Source organism: Marmota flaviventris, chromosome 10, assembly GCF_047511675.1.
Source record: "Marmota flaviventris isolate mMarFla1 chromosome 10, mMarFla1.hap1, whole genome shotgun sequence".
In the NCBI taxonomy this organism is placed as follows: Eukaryota; Metazoa; Chordata; class Mammalia; order Rodentia; family Sciuridae; genus Marmota; species Marmota flaviventris.
Genome location: NC_092507.1, coordinates 24208352 through 24228405, shown reverse-complemented (window position 1 = coordinate 24228405; position 20054 = coordinate 24208352). Strand labels below are relative to the sequence as shown.

Sequence of the window (20054 nt, the reverse complement as noted above, 5' to 3'; positions counted from 1 at the left end):
CTTTGCAATGAACAATATTTACTTATTTGTAACACAAACAATAAACACTACCTAAACACCCATTAAGATAACTGCTACTAAAAAAAAACAAAAAACAAGTGTTACAAAGATGGGGAAACATACTCTTGTACAATGCTGTTGGGACTATAAAATGATACAACTGCCTTATAAACACAGTATGGAGGTTACTAAAAATACATACATACATAAAACTAACATATGATCCAGCAATCCCACTTCTGGATATATATCCAAAAAGAATACAAAGCAAGGTCTCAGATATATCTGTTCGTAAGAGCCAAGAGGTGGAAGTAACATGAATGTTACTTCCAGATCAATGGATAAACAAGATGTGGTATACATATAAAAATGGAATAGCCTTAAAAGAGAAGAAATTCCTGTATATGCCACAATATGAATGAATCCTGTAGACAAAGTGATATAAACTAGTTCACACACACACATACACACACACACAAATAAATAAATAAGAAATCCAAATACTGTATGATTCCACTTACACAAGGGATAAGGGAGGAGTGTAATTTTTGAATAATGGATATGGAATTTCAGATTTGCAAGATGAAAAAGTTTTGCAGATCTGTTTCACAACAATGTGCACATATATAATACTACTGAACTGTAGCGTTACATATTTAACCCTTTAAAGCTGGTTAAGATGAAGCAGGGTGCTGGGCACGGTGGCACACACCTGTAATCCCAGTGGCTCGGGAGTTTAAGGCAGGAGGATCGAGAGTTCAAAGACAGCCTCAGCAAAAGCAGGGCTCTAAGCAACTCAGTGAGACCTTGTCTCTAAATAAACTACAAAATAGGGCTGGGGATGTGGCTCAGTGGTTGAGGGCCCCTGAGTTCAACCCCCAGTACAAAAAAAAAAAAAAAAAAAAAAGAGCAGGGTATGGTGATGCCTAAGTCTACTCCCAACTACTTAGGAGGCTGAGGCAAGAGGATCTGAAGTTTGAGGCCAACCTGGGAAACTCAGCAAGAACCTGTGTCAGAATGCTTACACAGAACATACAACAGCCTGGGTTCAAACTCCAAAACCATAAAAAAAGCAATAAAAACCCAATATGGCAAATTTTGCCAGATGTAGTGGTGCATGCCTATAGTTCTAGCAGCTTGGGATGCTGAAGCAGGAGGATTGAGAGTTCAAAGCCAGCCTCAGCAACTTAGTGAGGCCCTAAGCAACTCAGTGAGACCCTGTCTCTAAATAAAATAGAAAAAAGGGCTGGGGATGTGACTCAGCGGTAGAGTGCTCCTGGGTTTAATTCCTGGTACCAAAAAAAAAAAAAAAAAAAGATGGCAAATTTTGTTATCATTTTTAACAATAATTAAAAACAAAAAACAACGGCATCATGAGAACAGAGCCAGTTTGAAATAAAATGAACATCAAAAAAAACTATAATTGATTATAATAATTTTTTAAAAATCCATGAGCACTGGAGATATAGTTCAGAGCTAGAATACATATTTAGCATGTGCAAGTCCCTAGGTTTAGTTCATGACCCAAGTAAGTTATTAAAAAAGAAAAAAAAAAATCCATGAGTTCACAGTAATATCTCAAAAAAAAAAAGTAGAATTAGGCCTGGTGACACACACCTATAATCCCAGTGGCTTGGGAAGCTAAAGCAGGAAGATCGTGGGTTCAAAGCCAGCCCCAGCAACTTAGCGAGACCTTGTCTCAAAATTTAAAAATAGGGCTAGGGATGTGGCTCAGAGGTTGAGAATTACTGGATTTAATCCCTAGTACCAAAAAAAAAAAAAAAAAAAAAAAAATCCTTATCCAGGAATAGTACAGCACAGCTACCTGGGAGGCTAAGTCAGGAAGATGGCTTAAGCACAGGAGTTTGAGGCCAGTCTGGGCAACATAGTAAGACTTTATATCAGAAAAAGGAGGGAAGGGAAGGAAAGAAGGATGGAGGCAGGCAGGCTGATAACTGTACAAGAAATGATATATTTAGAAAATAAGCATTTTCTATGCAACACCCAGTATAGTAGCTCATTCAGGCAAAGATCATCAATGAATGCTCAAATCATTAGGTAAACAGTTTGCTGGAAACAGGATATTCATATGGTACCAAAATATCACCCCACAAATGACTAATTACAAAGAGGAAAAATGTAATTTACATTGGAATGACATGGCAATTAATGACCTCAACAATATTATTATTAATATTAGTGGAACAACCTGTCATTAGTGCCTCCTAATTTGATAAGATGAATACCTAACAGCAGTTCTGAACTATTTCAATCCAACATCTTAATCTGAATCTAATTCTGTTACTAGACCCAACTTCTAGTTTACAGAAGTACAGGGAATGGAGGAACAAATTAAACACCACCAAGGGAACAATCAGACAAAATTTAAAATGTGGGACAATCTACAAAACAAATGACCTAAATTAAAAGAAATTAAGCAGACAAAAACTAAACATGGGAACCTTGATTAGATACTATTTGAACAAAGTTACAAAAAGACATTTTGGGACAAATGTGAAAACTGGAATATGGACTAGATATTAGATGATTTTAAGAAATAATGATTAAAAATAAATTGTCAATTAACATAAAAATGTTTAACCTTACTAATTATTAAAACAAAATGTTAAAATTTGCCTATCAATACTGGTGACAGTAAAAATTAATACAAATTTTTGGGGGCAGGACAATCTGGTAACATGTAACAAAAGTTTTTAAAATATTTATATACTTTACCCAGCAATTCCACTTCTAGGCATTCATCCTATAGAAATAAGAGTTGTACATAAACATTTATTGACCAGAATATTTACTACAGCAGTACTAATGAAAATGGATACAACCTAAATATCCAAGATGGAATAAATTATGTAACAGAACTCTTTGTAATCATTAAAAAATCTTAATGTGGAATATTCAATGTGTAAAGGTCCTTAAAATACATTAAGTATAAAGAAAGCGATTACAAAATAAGTTAATTTCCCTGTATATATTCTACCTTATAGGAAACATAATTATCAAAATGTTAACTTTATAGAATGAATTGGTAAATGATTTTAATTTTTTTCTTTGTAGGAGAGAGATCACTGTTTCTAATAACTGAAAGAATAAAAAAATGGAAGAGCAAATTTTTTTTTATAATCCTAGACAGCAAACTAAGAACTACCACCTGAAATTACAGGAAAGCCAAGTCTGATCCACTATAAGGAATCTTTCCAATAATTAAGAGTTTTCAAAGCAATAAATGGCCTACCTCATGATAGTGGGTTATGTATATAAGAACTTCGAGCAAAGGCTGAATGGTCATTTGGCAAAGATATACAGAACAGATTTATGTGTTAGGAGATTAAAGGGAAGATCTTAATGATCCTTCCAACTAGAACTGATAATTTCATATAAAGTTCTTCACTAGTAGCAGAGATGCTAGGAAGGAATTTATATTTTTATTTTGTAGATGGGTTATTAAAACCCCATATGGCACTAAATTAAACAAAAGAAAGTATGCCTACATTGGAATAATGGAGTTAAATGATGATTTGTTACATTCTGTGTCAATAATATACACATTATTGATAAAGTAAAAGATGACTAACCCAATGGAAAGAATTCAGAATGAATTAACAAGAACTACCTTTCTTTTTTTTTTTTTTAAATCTTTATTTTTTAGTTGTAGTTGGACACAATACACTTATTTATTTATTTTTATGTGGTGCTGAGGATCGAACCCAGGGCCTTGCACATACTAGGCGAGCACTCTACCACTGAGCTACAACCCCAGCCCCAAGAACTACCTTTCAATTTGCCCCCTACTAGTTTCTGTGTGTCTAATAAGAATCTGAAGAATTAAACTTTTCCAAGGTAAAATAGCTCTAAATATCTCAAAAGAAACACAAGAGGTACTGTACTACCTTTTTTAAAAAATTTGGATGCCCTTAATCATATATAAACAGAGGAAAGATGAAGAATAAGCCATTCCCCCTTTTTAATGTGTACAAAATTTTAAGACTTTAGATATATGACTACTGGGCAGTAGAAAGTGACACAAAAATTTCGTATCTGATGGGCATGGGGGTGCACGACTGTAATCTCAGCTACATGGATGCTGAGGAAGGATAATTACAAAGTCAAGGCCAGCCTGGGCAACTTAACAAGACACTCAAAATAAAAAATAAAAAGGGGGCCAGACTCAGTGATAGACTGCCTTGCCAATAACCTTTGTATTGGGTAACTCAGTGGTAGAAGCTTGGGATTCAATCCTCAGCAAAACACACACACACACACACACACAAAAAAAAAAAAAAAACAGTATCATCCTGGATTCCTGGAAGACAGATGGAAATGCTAGAGGCCTATGAAAATGTTAGAATGTCTGTGATGCTGAAAATCATTAGACGTCAGAAGAAATTCCCTAAAAGATCTAATTTTAATTTTTAAAAATTAATTAACTAATTTATATATTTTTGTGGTACTGGATATTGAACCCAGGGGCACTCTTACCACTGAACTACATCCCCAGCTCTTTTTGAGACAGATTCTTACTAAGTTGCCAAGGTAGCCTTGAAATTTTAATCCTCCCGCCTCAGCCTCCAGAGTAGCTGGGATTATAGGTGTGTGCCACCACACCTAGCTAAAGATGTAATTTTTAAAAATAAAAATATTCTTTTAATATATAAATGTTCTAACTATACAAAAGTATAGTATAATGAAGACCCAGGCACCTATCACTCAGCTTCATCTAGCTACATTTTGTTAAAGCTATTACATTTAATTTTCCAGGTTTGGGTTTTTTAATTTTCTTTTGAGATTTCAATACCAGATATCACACTATTTTACCTATAAAAATTTCAGTATGAAAAGATGAACTTTCTTGTTAACAATAAGTATTCAATAAATGCTGGTTACCAGGACTAGGTATTATTCTATTAATTAAATTTGCACTTATACATATAATCTCAGAAGCTAAGCCTCATTATTCTCATTTGACAACTGAGTTTATAATGGGTCATAAGAACTTCGAAAAAAATAAGCAGTGGTGCCAAAATATGAACCTAGACTAGATTTTATTTTTTCAACCACTAAGGTCTGCTGCCTTTCCACATAGTTATTCTAGCTGCACCTTGGACATATGTACAGGAGAGGGACTGATAAATGAGGAAGAGGATGGAATGGAAAATATTCTATAATATGAGCAGTTGCTCCTTGCTTTTCCTGTGAAATTTTCTTTAAATGGGCCAAATGAGAAAAGCAAAATGTAAGTAGGTATCAGTACCAACCACCTAAGGAGGAGGAAAGTCTCCTCACAGAAAGAAAAGTAATGATAAGGCCTTTTCCACAGAACTTGAATATAAACAAATCTAATTTGTCCCTCCCAACAATATGGGTGGAAAGGTGTCTTTACTTCCACCAGATATAAAAAAACAGTTCAAGGAAAAAAAAAAAAATCTCACAAGCAGAGGGTTGAAAAATCAGAATTCTTTCTCCATTGCACTTTTATTTGAATGTAATATGATTGCTTAACAAAATCGTGAGTAGAAACTACAAGGACCTGGAATAAAAATGTCTTCTGATGGATAATTTGGGAGTTTCACTACAGGCTTATAAAACAAACAACTAATTCAAAGTCTTTTAAAAAGAAAGGGGGGTGTCTTCTGCTGAAGGAATGACAATCCCCCTAAAACCTTCCCTAGCAACTTACAATAATCTTAGGAGTAATTACCCATGTCTTTCTCTGGAACTTACCTAGGACATCCTCCTTCCTCATCTTCCACTCTTCCCAAATGCAATCAGGTGAATCCTTCATAGCTTCTACTGTATTTTTAAATGCAACTCTTTGGAGAACTAACCAATAGTGCTTTTTCCTTCCCTGAACTATGAATTTCCAGAGGGCCAAGATCCTCTGTAACTTCTCTTTACATTTCCAATTTATAATCTTCAGACCTAGCACCGCTGAAAGTAACCAAGAAAGGGTTACTGAATGAATAGGAAAAGAAGCCAAAGATGGCAGAATTTCGAGTGATCTGTAGGAGAAAGAGTTCTTTTTATCAGTGTAAAACCACCCTAATTTCTGTACCTTCAATTCTGCCCACAAGTTTCCCTTTAGGAATTTCCCCATTAACCAAAAGTTCAAGCTGAATGGTAACATGGAATATACTCTTGAGAGTTGGAGAAAGATTCTAACCACTTTGGTCTGCAATAGCCTATAATGAAATACGGAAAAATTAGCTTTTAAAGAATTTTGAAAATAATCAAATCTTTTTTACAGAAAAAATAGCTTGAAGAATCTTGAAAATAGTCAAACCTTTCAGAAGCTTTCATTCAGAAGCCAGGATACAGGATGGTGTTTGAAATGCTTGCTTTTTTTACATATAAATGCTAAAGTCAACAGGGAAAATAAATAATTTCAAATTAACTAGTAAGGTCATCGAATTCTACTACTTTTCAGGCAAAAAAAATTCCTAGCAAAAAAATAGAGGTCTGAGCTACAGCCCTCAGCCATGAGGGATGCACTCTTCATATACGGTAGTAATATATGAGTCTGCTTAGACCTTTCCCTAATACCATTAGCCAAAGCACTTTAGGTGATTATCTGGCTAGGCAATCCCTTGAAATAAAAATCTTTGGGTAAGGAAGTATCTTTGTCACCAATTTAGGAAAAGTTTAAACATTCTCCCAATTTAAGATGCATTACACTTGAAAGAAAAAGTCCCATTACATGTTTTATATGCCATTCTTTCGTTACCATGTTACCTTGGTTAGAGTCCCCTGGATCTTCTATATGATCAAAGACACTCCTGAGATAAATTTGCTTCTGCTGTTCTAGATCTGATTGTGAAAACGTCGAAACATTAGTCCTTGAATAAAGCAAACCAGGAGGAAAAACAGTCCATTAGAATCATGAATATACTGCTCTGTAAAGAAAAGTCACATACTGCTAACTGTTAGAACAACCAACTTTCCAGAGGCAAAATTCTCTTTTAAGATCCAGTGACAGAAGACAGCATTAGTCATATAATATGAAGCAGAAATCGGGTATGAAACAAAGAGTAAAATGAAAAGAAGAAATAGATACAACCTCCTAATAAGGGATAGGAAGGTAAAGATTACCTAGTCTCTAGAGAAAGAAAGCTTTTGTTAAATAATTCAAGGTTAGTCAGGAAATAGCTAACTTCACAGAGCCATAGAAAAGTTGAATGAGATAAAGACTGAACATAACAAGCTAAATCTGGCAAGTAGGGCAATGGTGACCACAGCAAGAGCAATTTCTGGCCTTTGCTCATACTGATTGCACTGTATTAAAGCCAGTGGATGAAAAAGTCAGTGGATGAGATTATAAATTTATTACTGTTCCAAGTAATGTGATTTGTGTTCCTTTGGTATAATTTCCATTGTAAGCAATTCATAAGATTTCCCTCAATTATGCAAACAAAACAGAAAACTAGGATTGGGGAGGCAGTCAAAGGGGACTATATTTGTAATATTTAAAAATTTTAATGCAGAATAAATATAATACATAATCAATGTGTGAAAAATTTTTTTAAAAATTTCACAAGAAAAGTCAATCTGATTTCAACCAAAAAAAAAAAAGTTTTTCTAGTACATTCAATGAAAAGGCCCATGTACAGACACTGCCATCTCCTGGCAATAAGAAAATCAACTGAAAAGGCGAGCCAAATATCTGCAATCCCTGACTAGAATTTTTCCCCAAGGACCTGTGTACAAGTTGGCAGAGCTGACTGAGAAATTTTCTACATATTTACATGTTAACATTTTTGTTAAAATTACTCTCTATGCTCCTATCATACATGTTACCAGGCTTCTACACAAGAGATCTTGCATTTACATTTATTTATCTGTTTTTTAACCTTAAAAATAACCCTATGAGGTAGCAGAGAAGGTATCATGTTTTATTTTAACTGACATAAAAAAAACAAGATGAGAGATTATTTGACTTGCTCAGGATCACACAATCAATAGTACCAGAACTTTGCTTACTCCCATGTAGGGTCTTCTCCCATAATAAGGATATTGGGGAGGGGAAAAAAAATTAAAAAGAACCAACAGAAACCAGAATATTTATACTGTTACATTACCTGGTTTTGGTTTGTAGAACAGGAATGACTTTGCCTAGTCTTCTCTCACGGACTTTCATTTCCCCAGAATCCTTGTCAAGAATATCCTGGTTTTTTTGTTTGTTTGTTTGTTTTCAGAGCAGAAGGAATGCAAAAGGAAGATAGTTTTTAGTTATAAGTTCTTTTTCTTCATTTAAGTTTCAGCTATAACATATAACTGAAAATAACACTTTATGGAAATATTTTTTAATTAAAGTTAGAACTGAATAGCCTTGAACACCACTGTATAACACACACTATAGTAGCCCTTTAGATGAAACAGCAACTATAATCTTAAAAAAAAATAAGCAAATCATATGAGGTAGGAATTATTATATATTATCCATTTGGCAGAAAGAAAATCAGTTAGGAAAATTGTCCAAAACCTTTTTTTTTTTTTTCCAGTTCTTCAGTGGCTGATTCAGCACTGGTACTATACTGAATAAGGATAGCAATTAAAGATTCAGACTTAGGATAAAATCCAAAGAAAGGAGAAATAATAATAAAATAATCATCGTCTTAGCAATAATAATTAGTAATTTGATATGATGTACTAGGTACTATAAATACATCATTTCACTAATCCTCTCTCTACCTAAAAAATATTATTTGTGCAGGCACGGTGGTGCACTCCTGTAATTCTAGTGGCTCCAGAGGCTGAGGCAGGAGGATTACAAGTTCAAAGACAGTCTCAGCAGTTTAGCAAGGTCCTAAGCAACTTAGGAAGACCCTGTCTCAAAATAAAAAAAATTAAAAGGCCAGGGATGTGGCTCAGTGGTTAAGCGTTCCTGAGTTCAATCCCTGGTACCAGAAAAAGAAATATTATTTACTCAAATTTACAGATAAAGGTGGGGGAGGGGTTAGTGGTATAGCATAAGCACAAGGCCCTGGATTTCACTCCAGCACCAAAAAATAAATAAAAACAAAAGGAAAAAAAGAAAGAAAAAAAAAAATAGGGAAACTAGCCCAGAGTCACAGGGCTAGTCAGGATTTAAATCCCCATTTGTCTAAACTCAAAGCTGGGCTAGACTATAACAAATGCACCACTGTGGTATATAATGTCTATTATAGGGGAGGCTGTACATGTATGTAGACAGGGATATAAGGGAGCTCTTCTGTACAGCTTCTGAATGAAAATAATTTTTTTTTACCTTGAAAAAAAATGTACTTACTCTGTTTGATGAACTGGAAACAACAGGAAACCTCATTTCACAACTTGATTTATGTGAGCCACCATTTTTCCAGGAGGACCCCATATTTGGAGTCTCTGAATGCTCTGAGATCTGAGAGAACACAGGTGTAGATTTCTTACTGTCAGGTGTATTTTTATCAGAGACAGTTTGTTGAAAGTTATTGTTCAAAGGAGAAGAGAACAGGGACCCATCCCAAGCAGAGTTATTGGGGCTGATCTCTTCAGATTCAGTGCAAAGTTCACTCTCATTAGGGCTAAGACCATCTTCTCTCATCCCTTCCTCAAGGGAAGAGGGTTTTTCAGTATCTTTGGATGAATCAATCTTGTCCTTATCAAGCACAGGATCACAAACTGATGGATTAAATGGTGCAACAACAGTTACTTTTATAAGATTCTTTTCTAGTACAAATCGTCTGTTTAACGGTTTAGTAGGAATTGGTCCATGACCAACTGATGTACTTAGCTGAGGTAGTTTGAAGAGGCCAGGAGTCTCAGCTACTGGTCTCAAGTTGTACAATGAATTTTTTTCTTGGGGAGTTTCAAGTAGAACTTGACTCCCTTTCTCTCCGTTTTCAACATGCCCGCCATCATCTTTACACAACCTTTCTTCCAAAGAAAAGTGCTCATCTGATGGGTCATCATCCTTCAAAAGCTCGTCAATCTCTTCCTCGGTGTAATTGAAATTGTCATCATCTTCTTCTCCATCAGACAGCTCCAGCAAGGAATCATCCAATTCATCCTCATCCAAGGAACCCCAAGAAAATGGGGCAGTGTCTTTAGGCAAGAAAGAGGTACCAGAAGACTGTTCTGAAGGTACTAGTGAGCACGTCATATCTGAAAAATAAAAGTAAGTTTCACTAAGGAATAGAAAATTCTTCAAACCAACTTTAACCCACTATACATCAGAGTGGCATCCTAATATTTCAATTTCTTTGCACTGAGACTTATAACAAGATAACTAATTTTAAGATATGTAACCTTACCAGAATTGTGGAAATACATATTAGAATATTTTTTCTTATCAAATGGTAAAAATAAAGAACAGGATACTCTGGATTGATGAAGATGTGAAGAAACAAGCACTCACACACTATCACTAAGAGTATAAATTAGCACAATAATTTGTGAACAGTAATTTGGTAATACCATTTGACCGAGCAATTTCACTTCTGGACATTTATTTTACAGAAGCACCTATTACAAATGCACATGAAAACATATACAAGGCTGTTCAAAGTAGTGTTTTTCAAAGTAGCCAAGTTTGGAGGTAACTTTAATGTCCATCAACAGAAACATTCAGTAAAACCATGGGCATTCACACTAGAATATTTTCCCAACTATTTAAAGACACACGAAGTAAACCATTATGTATTATCATGAAAAGATATCTATAAGATACAAACAATACATACATATATATATATATATATATATATATATATATAGTAAGATGTTTGAACATTCAATTTATACTTTTGAAAAAAGTATTACTCTTAAAATTAAAAAAAAAAGGGGGGGACATAATTAGATAAATAACTGTCTTCCATACTGTGTGGAGCTGCTGGAGCAATCTCTGCCTTTGCCACGAGACCAAATGGAAAAAGGTTTCAGCTCCTGCTAGCTGTTCCTTTCAGGAGACTTGTCAAAATGATTGACTCCCACCTTCCTGCAGGCACAAAGAAAATTAAAGGATCTTCTCATCACTTTCAACTCTACTAATTACGAAGTCAACTGTATTATGCTTCAAGGTGTTCCATCTATTAATTTTGATCTTGATTTTTTTAAATACCACAAAGTTGAATTTTTTTTTTTGAGTCAAGAACATCAAAGAAAAACCTTTAGAGGAAAAAATTATGCAACTAAGAACTAGTTTTGTTCCTCCCAACAATTTGCACTTTCTTAAGACTATGATTTGCTTTAGCAGGATGAATACTGGCTTGGGAATCCAAAGACCTGGATTATAGTACTGGTCCTGTCATTAACGAGATCCAACCAATTAGCCACTTAACCATTTTGATTATAAAATGGGAAGGGATGGAGAAAGGGGTATGAGGCAATGTCTAAGAGTCCACCAAACTCTAATATAATCACATCCCCCAAAAAACTAATAAACTAATTTTCATTATATATAAAATACAAGGAAAAGATCTGCAAACACAAAATCAATGACCATCATAACCTGCAGAGAGACAGAGGTAAGTTAAGGGAAGTCTTCTGTCTGTATCATTTTTACAATTCTACTTGAATATGTATTTGTATAATTAAAACCTAGTTTACAAACAGCTCACGATAGACTTAATCTGTAATTGTCCAGGTTGGAAAGGTGACTAAAACGCTAGTATTTTAAGAAGAAATGCTTAACACTGAACTCAATAATTAGAAATTCCTTGTAGCTTTTTTTTTTTTTTTTTTTGGGGGGGGGGCAGTACTGGGGGTTGCACTCAGGGCACTCACCCACTGAGCCATATCCCCAGCCCTATTTTGTAGTTTAATATTTAGAGACAGGGTCTCATTGAATTGCTTAGCACCTTGCTTTTGCTGAGACTGGCTTTGAAATCAGGATCCTTCTGCCTCAGCCTCTCGAGCCACTGGGATTACAGGTGTGCACCACCAGGCTGGCCCTTATAGCTTTTTAACTATAAAGTTTCCTCTATTCCACTACCCTCCATAACCACACCTTGAGTTTTAGCTTCAGTTCATACATTGTTTCAGAAAACATTGTCTGAGCTTCAGTCATCACATAGCACTGAGTTACATGGTATATCTTTATGTGATTTCCAAGAAATAAAGTTATGGTCCCCACCCTCCAGGAATTTATATAATCTATGCTACAGAGACAGCACTGAAAATTAAGCAACATTATCAGACTACAAAATGGTATGAACAATAAAGTACTAGAAAGAGGTAGAAAAAGGGAAAGATTAAAGAAAACAAATTTTCTCATGTATTTAAACTTAGAGCCACTTATATTTTTTATTTTACCAATATCGCAGCATTTGTGGATAGGTGGGGCGTAGCTCAATGGTAGAGCTCACATTTACTAGGTCCTGGGCTCAATCCCTAGCACCAAAACAAAAGCAAAAACAAAACCCAAAAATTATTGTGACAAGAGTTCCAGGCACTAATCCCCAAAAAACCAAAGGCCAAATATGCCCTCTGATATGCAGATGCTAACACACAATAAGGAAAGGGGAATAGAAGTTCACTGGATTAGACATCTAGTAACTTATTTTATAAAGTAATTTATTTAGGCAGCACTATGAAAAGTTTATTTTTAGAAAAATTTTAAAGAAACTTCTTGATTAGCAACAAAAAGCATAATATACACTACAATAACCAAGGAATCTATAATTTATTTGTCCTTGTTCAGTGTTAAGTTTTGTTGAAAATTAACTTTCTTTTTTTAAATTTTTAATTGTTGATAGATCTTTATTTTATTTATTTATTTATATGTGGTGCTGAGAATTGAACCCAGTGCCTCACACATGCCAGGTGAGTACGCTACTGCTGAGCCCCAGCCCCCAAAATTAACTTTCTAAATTGAAAAATTGAATAAACTTTTTAACTGTAATACAAAGAAACATATTGTAAAAGAAACAATCAGAACATAAGAGCATTGCATTAAGAGGTTTCTTTGTTTTGTTTTGGCACTGTGGATCGAACTCAGGAGCACTTTACCAATGAGCTACATCCCGAATCCTTTTCATTTTATTTATTTATTTTTTGAGGTATGGTCTAAATTGCTGAGGGTCTCACCAAATTGCTGAGGCTAGCCCAAATTACTGAGGCTAGCCCAACTTGCCATCCTCCAGCTTCAGCCTCCCAATTGCTGGGATTATAGGCATGTGCCACTGCACCCAGCTATTAAGTAATTTCAAAACAAGTTTCCTGAATGTATGGGAGAGTAAAGGAACAAGTTTTAATAAACAACTCTTAAGTAATAAAACAAAACAAAAAACTTTGTGATTGTCAAGCACAAATATTACTGGGGTTAAGTAGCTACATTTCTTAGAAGCCCTTTCTGAGCCACTCATCTCAACCCCTCCAAAAAGTCTACTCCAAGTGCTTGCTTGGCCAAGTGGAGTGTTCCATAGATTTTCACTCTTGGAAATAAAAGTTCAGAGGCATTAAGTAATTTAACCAACTATGCATTGTCAATAAAGCTAGAACACGGATCTAACTAAGGTCTAATTCCACAGGCAATGTTTTTTTCTACCACTTCGTGATAAGACTTGCCAAGGATCTATCAGCAAATAGCAGAGCTAGAATCCAAACTCAGATCTTCTAAATTCAGTAGACTTTTTATCCTCCTGCCTCAGTCTCCCGAGCCATTGAGATTACAGGTATACGCCACCACGCATAGCTAAATTCAGTAAACTCTCTAATAAAAACTATGGAATATGTGAAAACTGAAGAGGGCTTTTGGCTTTCTATAAAAAATAAGATGCCTTATCAGATGAAATGGAAGAACAAGACACTGCCAAACATCACTGCCAAGTACAAGGACCAGTATCGTTTACTGTAATTATCAGTTCCTATGTCACACAACATCCAAAGGCACAGAGCTGGCTCTTCAGAACTTTTCACAGAATGTTACAAACAGCAAAACAATGCCATATATACACATGAAGAGATTTTTTTTTCTTCTTTGTGGTACTAAGGATTGAACACTGGGGTGCTCTGCCACTGAGCTACATCCTTATCCTCACCCCACCTTTTTAAAAAATGTTTTAAGTTTTTAGTAGTTACTTCCATAGTAGTGCCCATCCCTTTTTGTTTTTGAGACAGGGTCTCTGTAAGTTTGAGTCTGGCCTCAAAGTTGCAATCCTCCTGCCTCAGCCTCCAGAGCAGCTGGGATTATAGGTGTGCACCAACCATGAGAGATAATTTTTAACTTGCACAAATCATTCTCTTCAAAACTTTATTTGTTAATTTACCAAAATTATTATTATTACTGAAAATTTAAAACATATATACAAGTAACATACTGAACTCCCACATATCCATCACAGTCCCAGTAGTTATTAACCAAAAGGTAATCATGTCCTATCTACTTCCCCCTTTACCAGATTACTATGAATTAAATCCCAGGCATCACATCATTTCATCTATAAACAAGAAGTCCTTATAAAATATCTGGTTCAAATTTCCAATTATCCTCGTCATATTTTTCTAAGATTGGTGGGGGGTGGGAGGAAGCTGGGCACGGTAGCACATGCCAAATAATTCCAGCAGCTCTGGAGGTAGGAGGATCTCAAGTTCAAAGCCAGCCTCAGCAACTTAGTGAGGCCCTATCTCTAAAATATAAAAAAAGGGCTGGGGATAGGGCTCAGTGGCTAAGCTCCCCTGAGTTCAATCTCTGATACAAAACAAACATCAGCATCCAAATAAGGTCTACACAATGCAACTGACCGAGAATTTTAATTTATAGATTCCCCTTCTTTTTCTCCCTTCAATTTATTTGCTAAAGAAACAATACTACATGTGCATGAATGCATACACATATCAAAAAATTATAAAAATATGGATGGAAATAAGAAACACCAAATTCAGCATAGTGTTTATCTCTGGTGGTGGGGAAGGAGGAGGAAAGGCAAGGTGAGATGAACAGCTTCAGTTCTATCACTAATGCTTTGCTTTTAAAAAGAGAATTAAAAAGCCAGGCACAGTGACATATACCTATAGTCCCAACTACTAGCGAGGATAAGGCAGGAGGATTGCAAGTTCAAAGCCAACTTGGGCAACCTGGCAAGACCCTGTCTCAAATTAAAAATTAAAAACGGCTGGAGATGTAGTTTGGTGGTAGAGTTTCTATGGGTTCAATCTCCAGTACAACAAAGGGGGGGAAAAAAAAAAAAACAGTAACAAGGGCTGAGGATGTGGCTCAGTGGTAAAGTGCTTGCTTAACAGACAGGCCTAGGCTTGATCCCTAGCATCAAAAAACAATAATAAGAGCCCGGCCCACACACACCTGTAATCCCAGTGGCTAAGGAGACTGAGGCAGGAGGATTTTAAATTCAACGCCAGCCTCAGCAAAAGTGAGGTGCTAAGCAACTCAATGAGACCCTGTCTCTAAATAAAATACAAAAAAGGACTGTGCATGTGACATAGTGGTCAAATGCCCCGAGTTAAGTCCATAGTACCTCCTTCCCCCAAACGGAAAGACCTGAAACAAATATAGCAATATAAGATAAAGCTGGATGGTGAGCATAATGGTATTCATTATTATGTTACTTCCTGTTTTTATATGCTTAAAGTATTTAATTAAAAGCTTTTTAAAAAATATAAAAAAGGGCTGGGGATAGGGCTCAGTGGCTCGGCATGATGGGGCAAGCCTGTCATTCCAGCTATCCAGGAGGATCACAAATTCAAGGGGAGCCTAGGTAACTTTGCAAAACTCTCAGACAAATAAAATTCTAAAAAGGGCTGGGGATATAGCTCAGTGGTAGAGCATTTGCTTAGTAAAAGAGGTCCTAGATTTGATCCCCATTACCACAAAAATAAACAAATAAATATTTCACAGTATAAAACCCACCTCAAAGGATTATTGCAAGAATTAGATGAGATGCAAACATAAAGCACTTAGCACACTACAGGCACAATCTAAGAGAGAAATAAATGGTGGTTATCATTTCATCCCACCACCATCTCCCTTGAAAAGATTAAAGAAAAGCATAGGAATGGTAAGAAAAAAGAGTACTACATTGATAATGAAAAGGCCTGGGGATAAGTCCCCTAGACTCTGCTGATTTAGAAATTATCAGTATTCTCTATTAACCCAGCATTCAAACCATATTACCACTAAAGACCAGACAGAATGGAGATCTGAAATGTAAGGCAATTTCTGCAAATTAATGGTCACTGAAATACATCATATAGGGCTGGGGATGTGGCTCAAGCGGTAGCCCGCTCGCCTGGCATGCGTGCGGCCCGGGTTCGATCCTCAGCACCACATACAAACAAAGATGTTGTGTCCACCGAAAACTAAAAAATAAACATAAAAAAAAATTCTCTCTCTCTCTCTTTAAAAAAAAAAAGATGAAAAATTAATCTAAAAAAAAAAAGAAAGAAATACATCATATAGGGGTATGGACTAAATATTCAGAGACTTCAGCAACTCTCAATATCTCTGAACCTAAATATAGATGAACACTTGAAAAAAAGGGATATTCACTGTTAACAAGGATCAACTTCATCCTTGAAGATCAACTGAAGGGATGTTTACAAAAGCACTTTAAAATCTAAACACCTCATGCCAATGAAAGTTGACTTCAATGAATCTGCAAGGGAGGAAACCCTCAGATAAAACTGAAGCTCTTAAGGTGAAGTTCCACAAGACAGCTTTATACTTCTGCCTGCCATTCTACCACCTTTCTTACTACCTTCCTGGTAACCTCCACTTAAAATATAGGGGCTCCTTTATTTTTAAAGTAAAGAATATTTTTCCCATTTCACAAATCTATCTTTTAATTCTGTTCCCCATCCCTGTATGACCCTATTCTGTCCTTCCACATCTCTCTCACCTGTCCACCCCCTTCTTCACACTTCAGTGTACCACCCCCTCTCTCTGTTCTGTAACCTCCTGGTAGCAACCTCAGAAACTGGTTCCCTATCTATTTTTACCTTACCTCAGAAAACCTATTGCCTTCGAGCACAAAGCCTTCTTCAGGCCACTAAAACTGCAACCAGATGCAACCCCACATCCTCTTTCAAGGCTCTAAAACCAAAACCATTACCAAACTGTGTCTGACAGGCAGGGCCAAAACTAAGAATTATTTCCAAAGAAGAGGACTTCCCATTAATTAGCCTTTGATTTGCAACCTGTACTAAATGCAATACACGTGAAACACAAAGCACAAAAGGCTTTGTTATCACTCATAAAACGAGCCCAATATTTTTTTTAAAAAATCAAAGAGAACTGAAATTATCTGTAAGAATTCTGCAATTCCCTTTGAGATAACTAGAAACACTGTAGAATGGACAAACCACCCAGGGCTGGAAACTTCTGCTTCAGGTAACATTTCACTACATCAGGATGCCAAGACTCCTCCAAAATGGGCATAGAAAGCACGGACTACTAACTGTAGCAACGGATTTCTATTTAAGAAGAAAACTGTTTCTTAAAACAATTTTTAAACAGGTGTGCTAAAGTTTGGAGCCCCTAACAAATACCCAAAAACAATTCAGATCAGGTTAGGGAAGCTAGCAGGCAACTCAGTGATTTCTTGGTCCTCTCCAGAGCTCACTCTACAATGCCAACTGCTTTCCCTCTACCTATTCATTGAAGACCAGGAGGAAGAATCGCACAAGTCTTCCTTTCCGAGGATACAGCCTGGCCTCCCCTGCCGCCCCCGGCTCTCCAGAAATCTCATCGGCCGCGAGGCGGCGCCGCGCTACCGGCTGGGCTTTTACGCTTCCCTCTCCCCTCCCCAGAGGAGTCGAAGAATTCCCGCCTCCCCGTGGAAGGAGGGAGAAACGCGGGCTTTCTCCCCGCCCCTCCCCCAGCAGGGGCAAAATCAGCCCCTCCGCAGGCCGGGGCGGTGCACCCTCTCTCCCTAGGGACCGCCGCCCATAGCCACACCTCGGCTGACCTCAGTCCCCTTTCCCGGAGGGGTGGGTAATCCTCTTCCTCCCGCACCCGCCCCGCGCCTCCGAAAGTCCGCGATCCTCTATCTCCCGAGTAACACCCTCCCGCCGGGCGGGCAAGGGGCAGAGGCATCCCCCACCCACCTCCACGCCACTGCCCCCTCCCCCACCGGGCAGGGACAGCGGACATCGCTCATGCCTCTCAGCTGACCAGAAAGCCTCCCTTTTCCTCAGCAGGGTGAGGGGCGTCGCTCGCCCACCAACGTGGAGGTGGGGGGCAGGGATATTCTCCCGCCACCACCTCAGGAGCGAGAACTAGCCCTTCTCCCAGCAGAGCGAGGGCCTCCCTGTTCTTCAAGGGGGCGGGCAGTGTGCGCGACCCCCTGGAGAAGCAACAGGCGCCCCCAACCCCCGCCCAGCCGACGAACGGCCGACCCTTCGTCCCTCCCGCTCTTCACCTCCGGAAGCCGGGCCAAAGCCTGGGCGAACGACTGCGCCTCACTCCGCCCCCTGCGCCATTTTATCGCCCCCTCCCCGACCTCCCCCACCCCGAGGCTGCCTGGCCAACGCCAGGGGGAGGGCAAATAAGCAGTGATTGGCAAGAAACCGCCCCGCCTCTGAGAGGGTTGCGCCCCGCGCAAACGCCGCAATCCCGCCCTCCGCACCTCCTACCCTCCCTGCAGGCTCCGCCCCTTCCCGTTTCATCGACTCACTCGACTCTCCTTTGCTCTAGACTCTCCCGGATAAGGCCCGGCGGAGAAGGGGCCAGGCAGAGAAAGCCGAGCGACGAGCTCAGCTGATGCAACCTGGCGGGACTCTCGTGACAGTTCCCGGCACGCGGCCGCGGAAGCGACGAAGGAAAAGACGCGGGTGCCTGCCGAGCGCAGGAAGCAGGGGTGACGGAGCCATGGGGGACGCTCCAAGTCCTGAAGAAAAGCTGCATCTGATCACCCGGAACCTGCAGGTCAGGCCTCGGGGTTGGAATGCGCAGTCCTGGGTCCAGTGAACCTGAGCCCCACTGTAGGGTAGGCTAGTAACTGTGTGGGGCAGGGAATCTCCGCACCGCGGCAACCCTGAGTAGCTACAGCCCTCGCTAATGACCGGTCCGGCAGTCAAGCAGCCATTCTCTGGGTGCCACTGAAATCGCCGTGGACTCATCTCTTGGGTGTTGGAGCTGGGCTTTGAATCCCAGATTCCCATCGCACCCACGCTATTATGTGCCAGGCGTGGTGCTACGAGCCAGGGATATGTTAGGGCACTGCCCTCCAGAGCTGGCCTGGAGAGATCGGACCTTAATGACCCATAACCTAAACCATTGCAGTTTGGAGTACTGAAAGCACTGGGTTATTACACCAAGAAAAGGGAAGGCTTCCACGAGAAAGTGACCTTTAAACTGCCCCCTGAAGGAGTGGATCACTCCTTAATTCCACAAATGTTCCTACTTTCACCAGGAACTGTAGGGATAGGACTTAAACAGAAAAAGAATGGAAAAATGGGGAGAAAAGCATTTCAGATGGAAGAGTATTGTCAAGATCCGAAAGAGGGGCTGGGGCTGGGGCTCAGCCGTAGAGCGCTCTCCTAGCACATGTGAGGTCCAGGGTTCAATCCTCAGCACCATATAAAAATAAGTTAATAAAACAAAGGTATTGTGTCCAACTGCAACTAAAAAATAAATATTTTAAAAAATGTTAAAAAAAAAAAAAGATCCAGAGGAGAGAAAGAACCTTGTGGTTCAGAGAGAAAACTAATTTGGCTGAAGTGAACAAAGTGCTGCTCAGAACACTTAATATTTATATTATTCATTTTCTTGCCTTCCTTCAGGCCTCTGACAATTGTCACCTTATTAGAAAAGCCTTTCTTTTTGCGGGGCAGGGTATTTGGAATTGAACCCAAGGCCTTGGGCTTGTCAGGCAAGTGAATTACCACTGAGTTGCACCCCTAACCCTTTTTAAATTTTACTTTGAGACAGGGTCTTGCTAAATTGCCCAGGCTGGTCTTGAACTTGTGATCATCCTGCCTCAGCATCTGGAGTGCCTGGGCCACCTGCCCTAGCTAGGAAGGCCTTTTTTGAGCACTTAATTGAAATAATAATTTCCTTGCCACCAGAACTGTCTCCCCTATCTGCAGATTTTCAGTTATTATTCCTAGATAGCACTTATCACTATCTG

At 38.5% G+C, this 20054-nt stretch overlaps 2 protein-coding genes across 11 annotated transcripts in view; one reads left to right on the top strand and one right to left on the bottom strand.

Annotated features, from left to right (window-relative positions):
* S100pbp (S100P binding protein) overlaps positions 1-18421 on the bottom strand; it is a 49451-nt gene extending 31030 nt beyond the window's left edge. For 4 of the 9 annotated variants that reach the window (XM_071617629.1, XM_071617628.1, XM_071617632.1 and 1 more), the window contains exons 1-4: positions 18345-18412; positions 10850-10966; positions 9281-10134; positions 8091-8176 (exon numbers count right to left, since the gene is read on the bottom strand). In XM_071617629.1, coding sequence (XP_071473730.1) covers positions 8091-8176; positions 9281-10132 — 938 coding nt within the window. In that variant the 5' untranslated portion in view covers positions 10133-10134; positions 10850-10966; positions 18345-18412. Of the gene's footprint in view, positions 1-2736; positions 2765-6747; positions 6852-8090; positions 8177-9280; positions 10135-10849; positions 10967-18344 lie in introns of all 9 variants that reach the window. The other 5 variants (XM_071617626.1, XM_071617625.1, XM_027937334.2 and 2 more) reach the window with 3 other exon arrangements.
* Positions 18422-18638: 217 nt separating this feature from the next.
* Yars1 (tyrosyl-tRNA synthetase 1) overlaps positions 18639-20054 on the top strand; it is a 29318-nt gene continuing 27902 nt past the window's right edge. The window contains exon 1 of one of the 2 annotated variants that reach the window (XM_027937338.3): positions 18639-18850. In XM_027937338.3, the coding sequence (XP_027793139.2) occupies positions 18686-18850 (165 nt within the window). In that variant the 5' untranslated portion in view covers positions 18639-18685. The remainder of the gene's footprint in view (positions 18851-20054) is intronic. The other variant, XM_027937339.3, reaches the window with a different exon arrangement.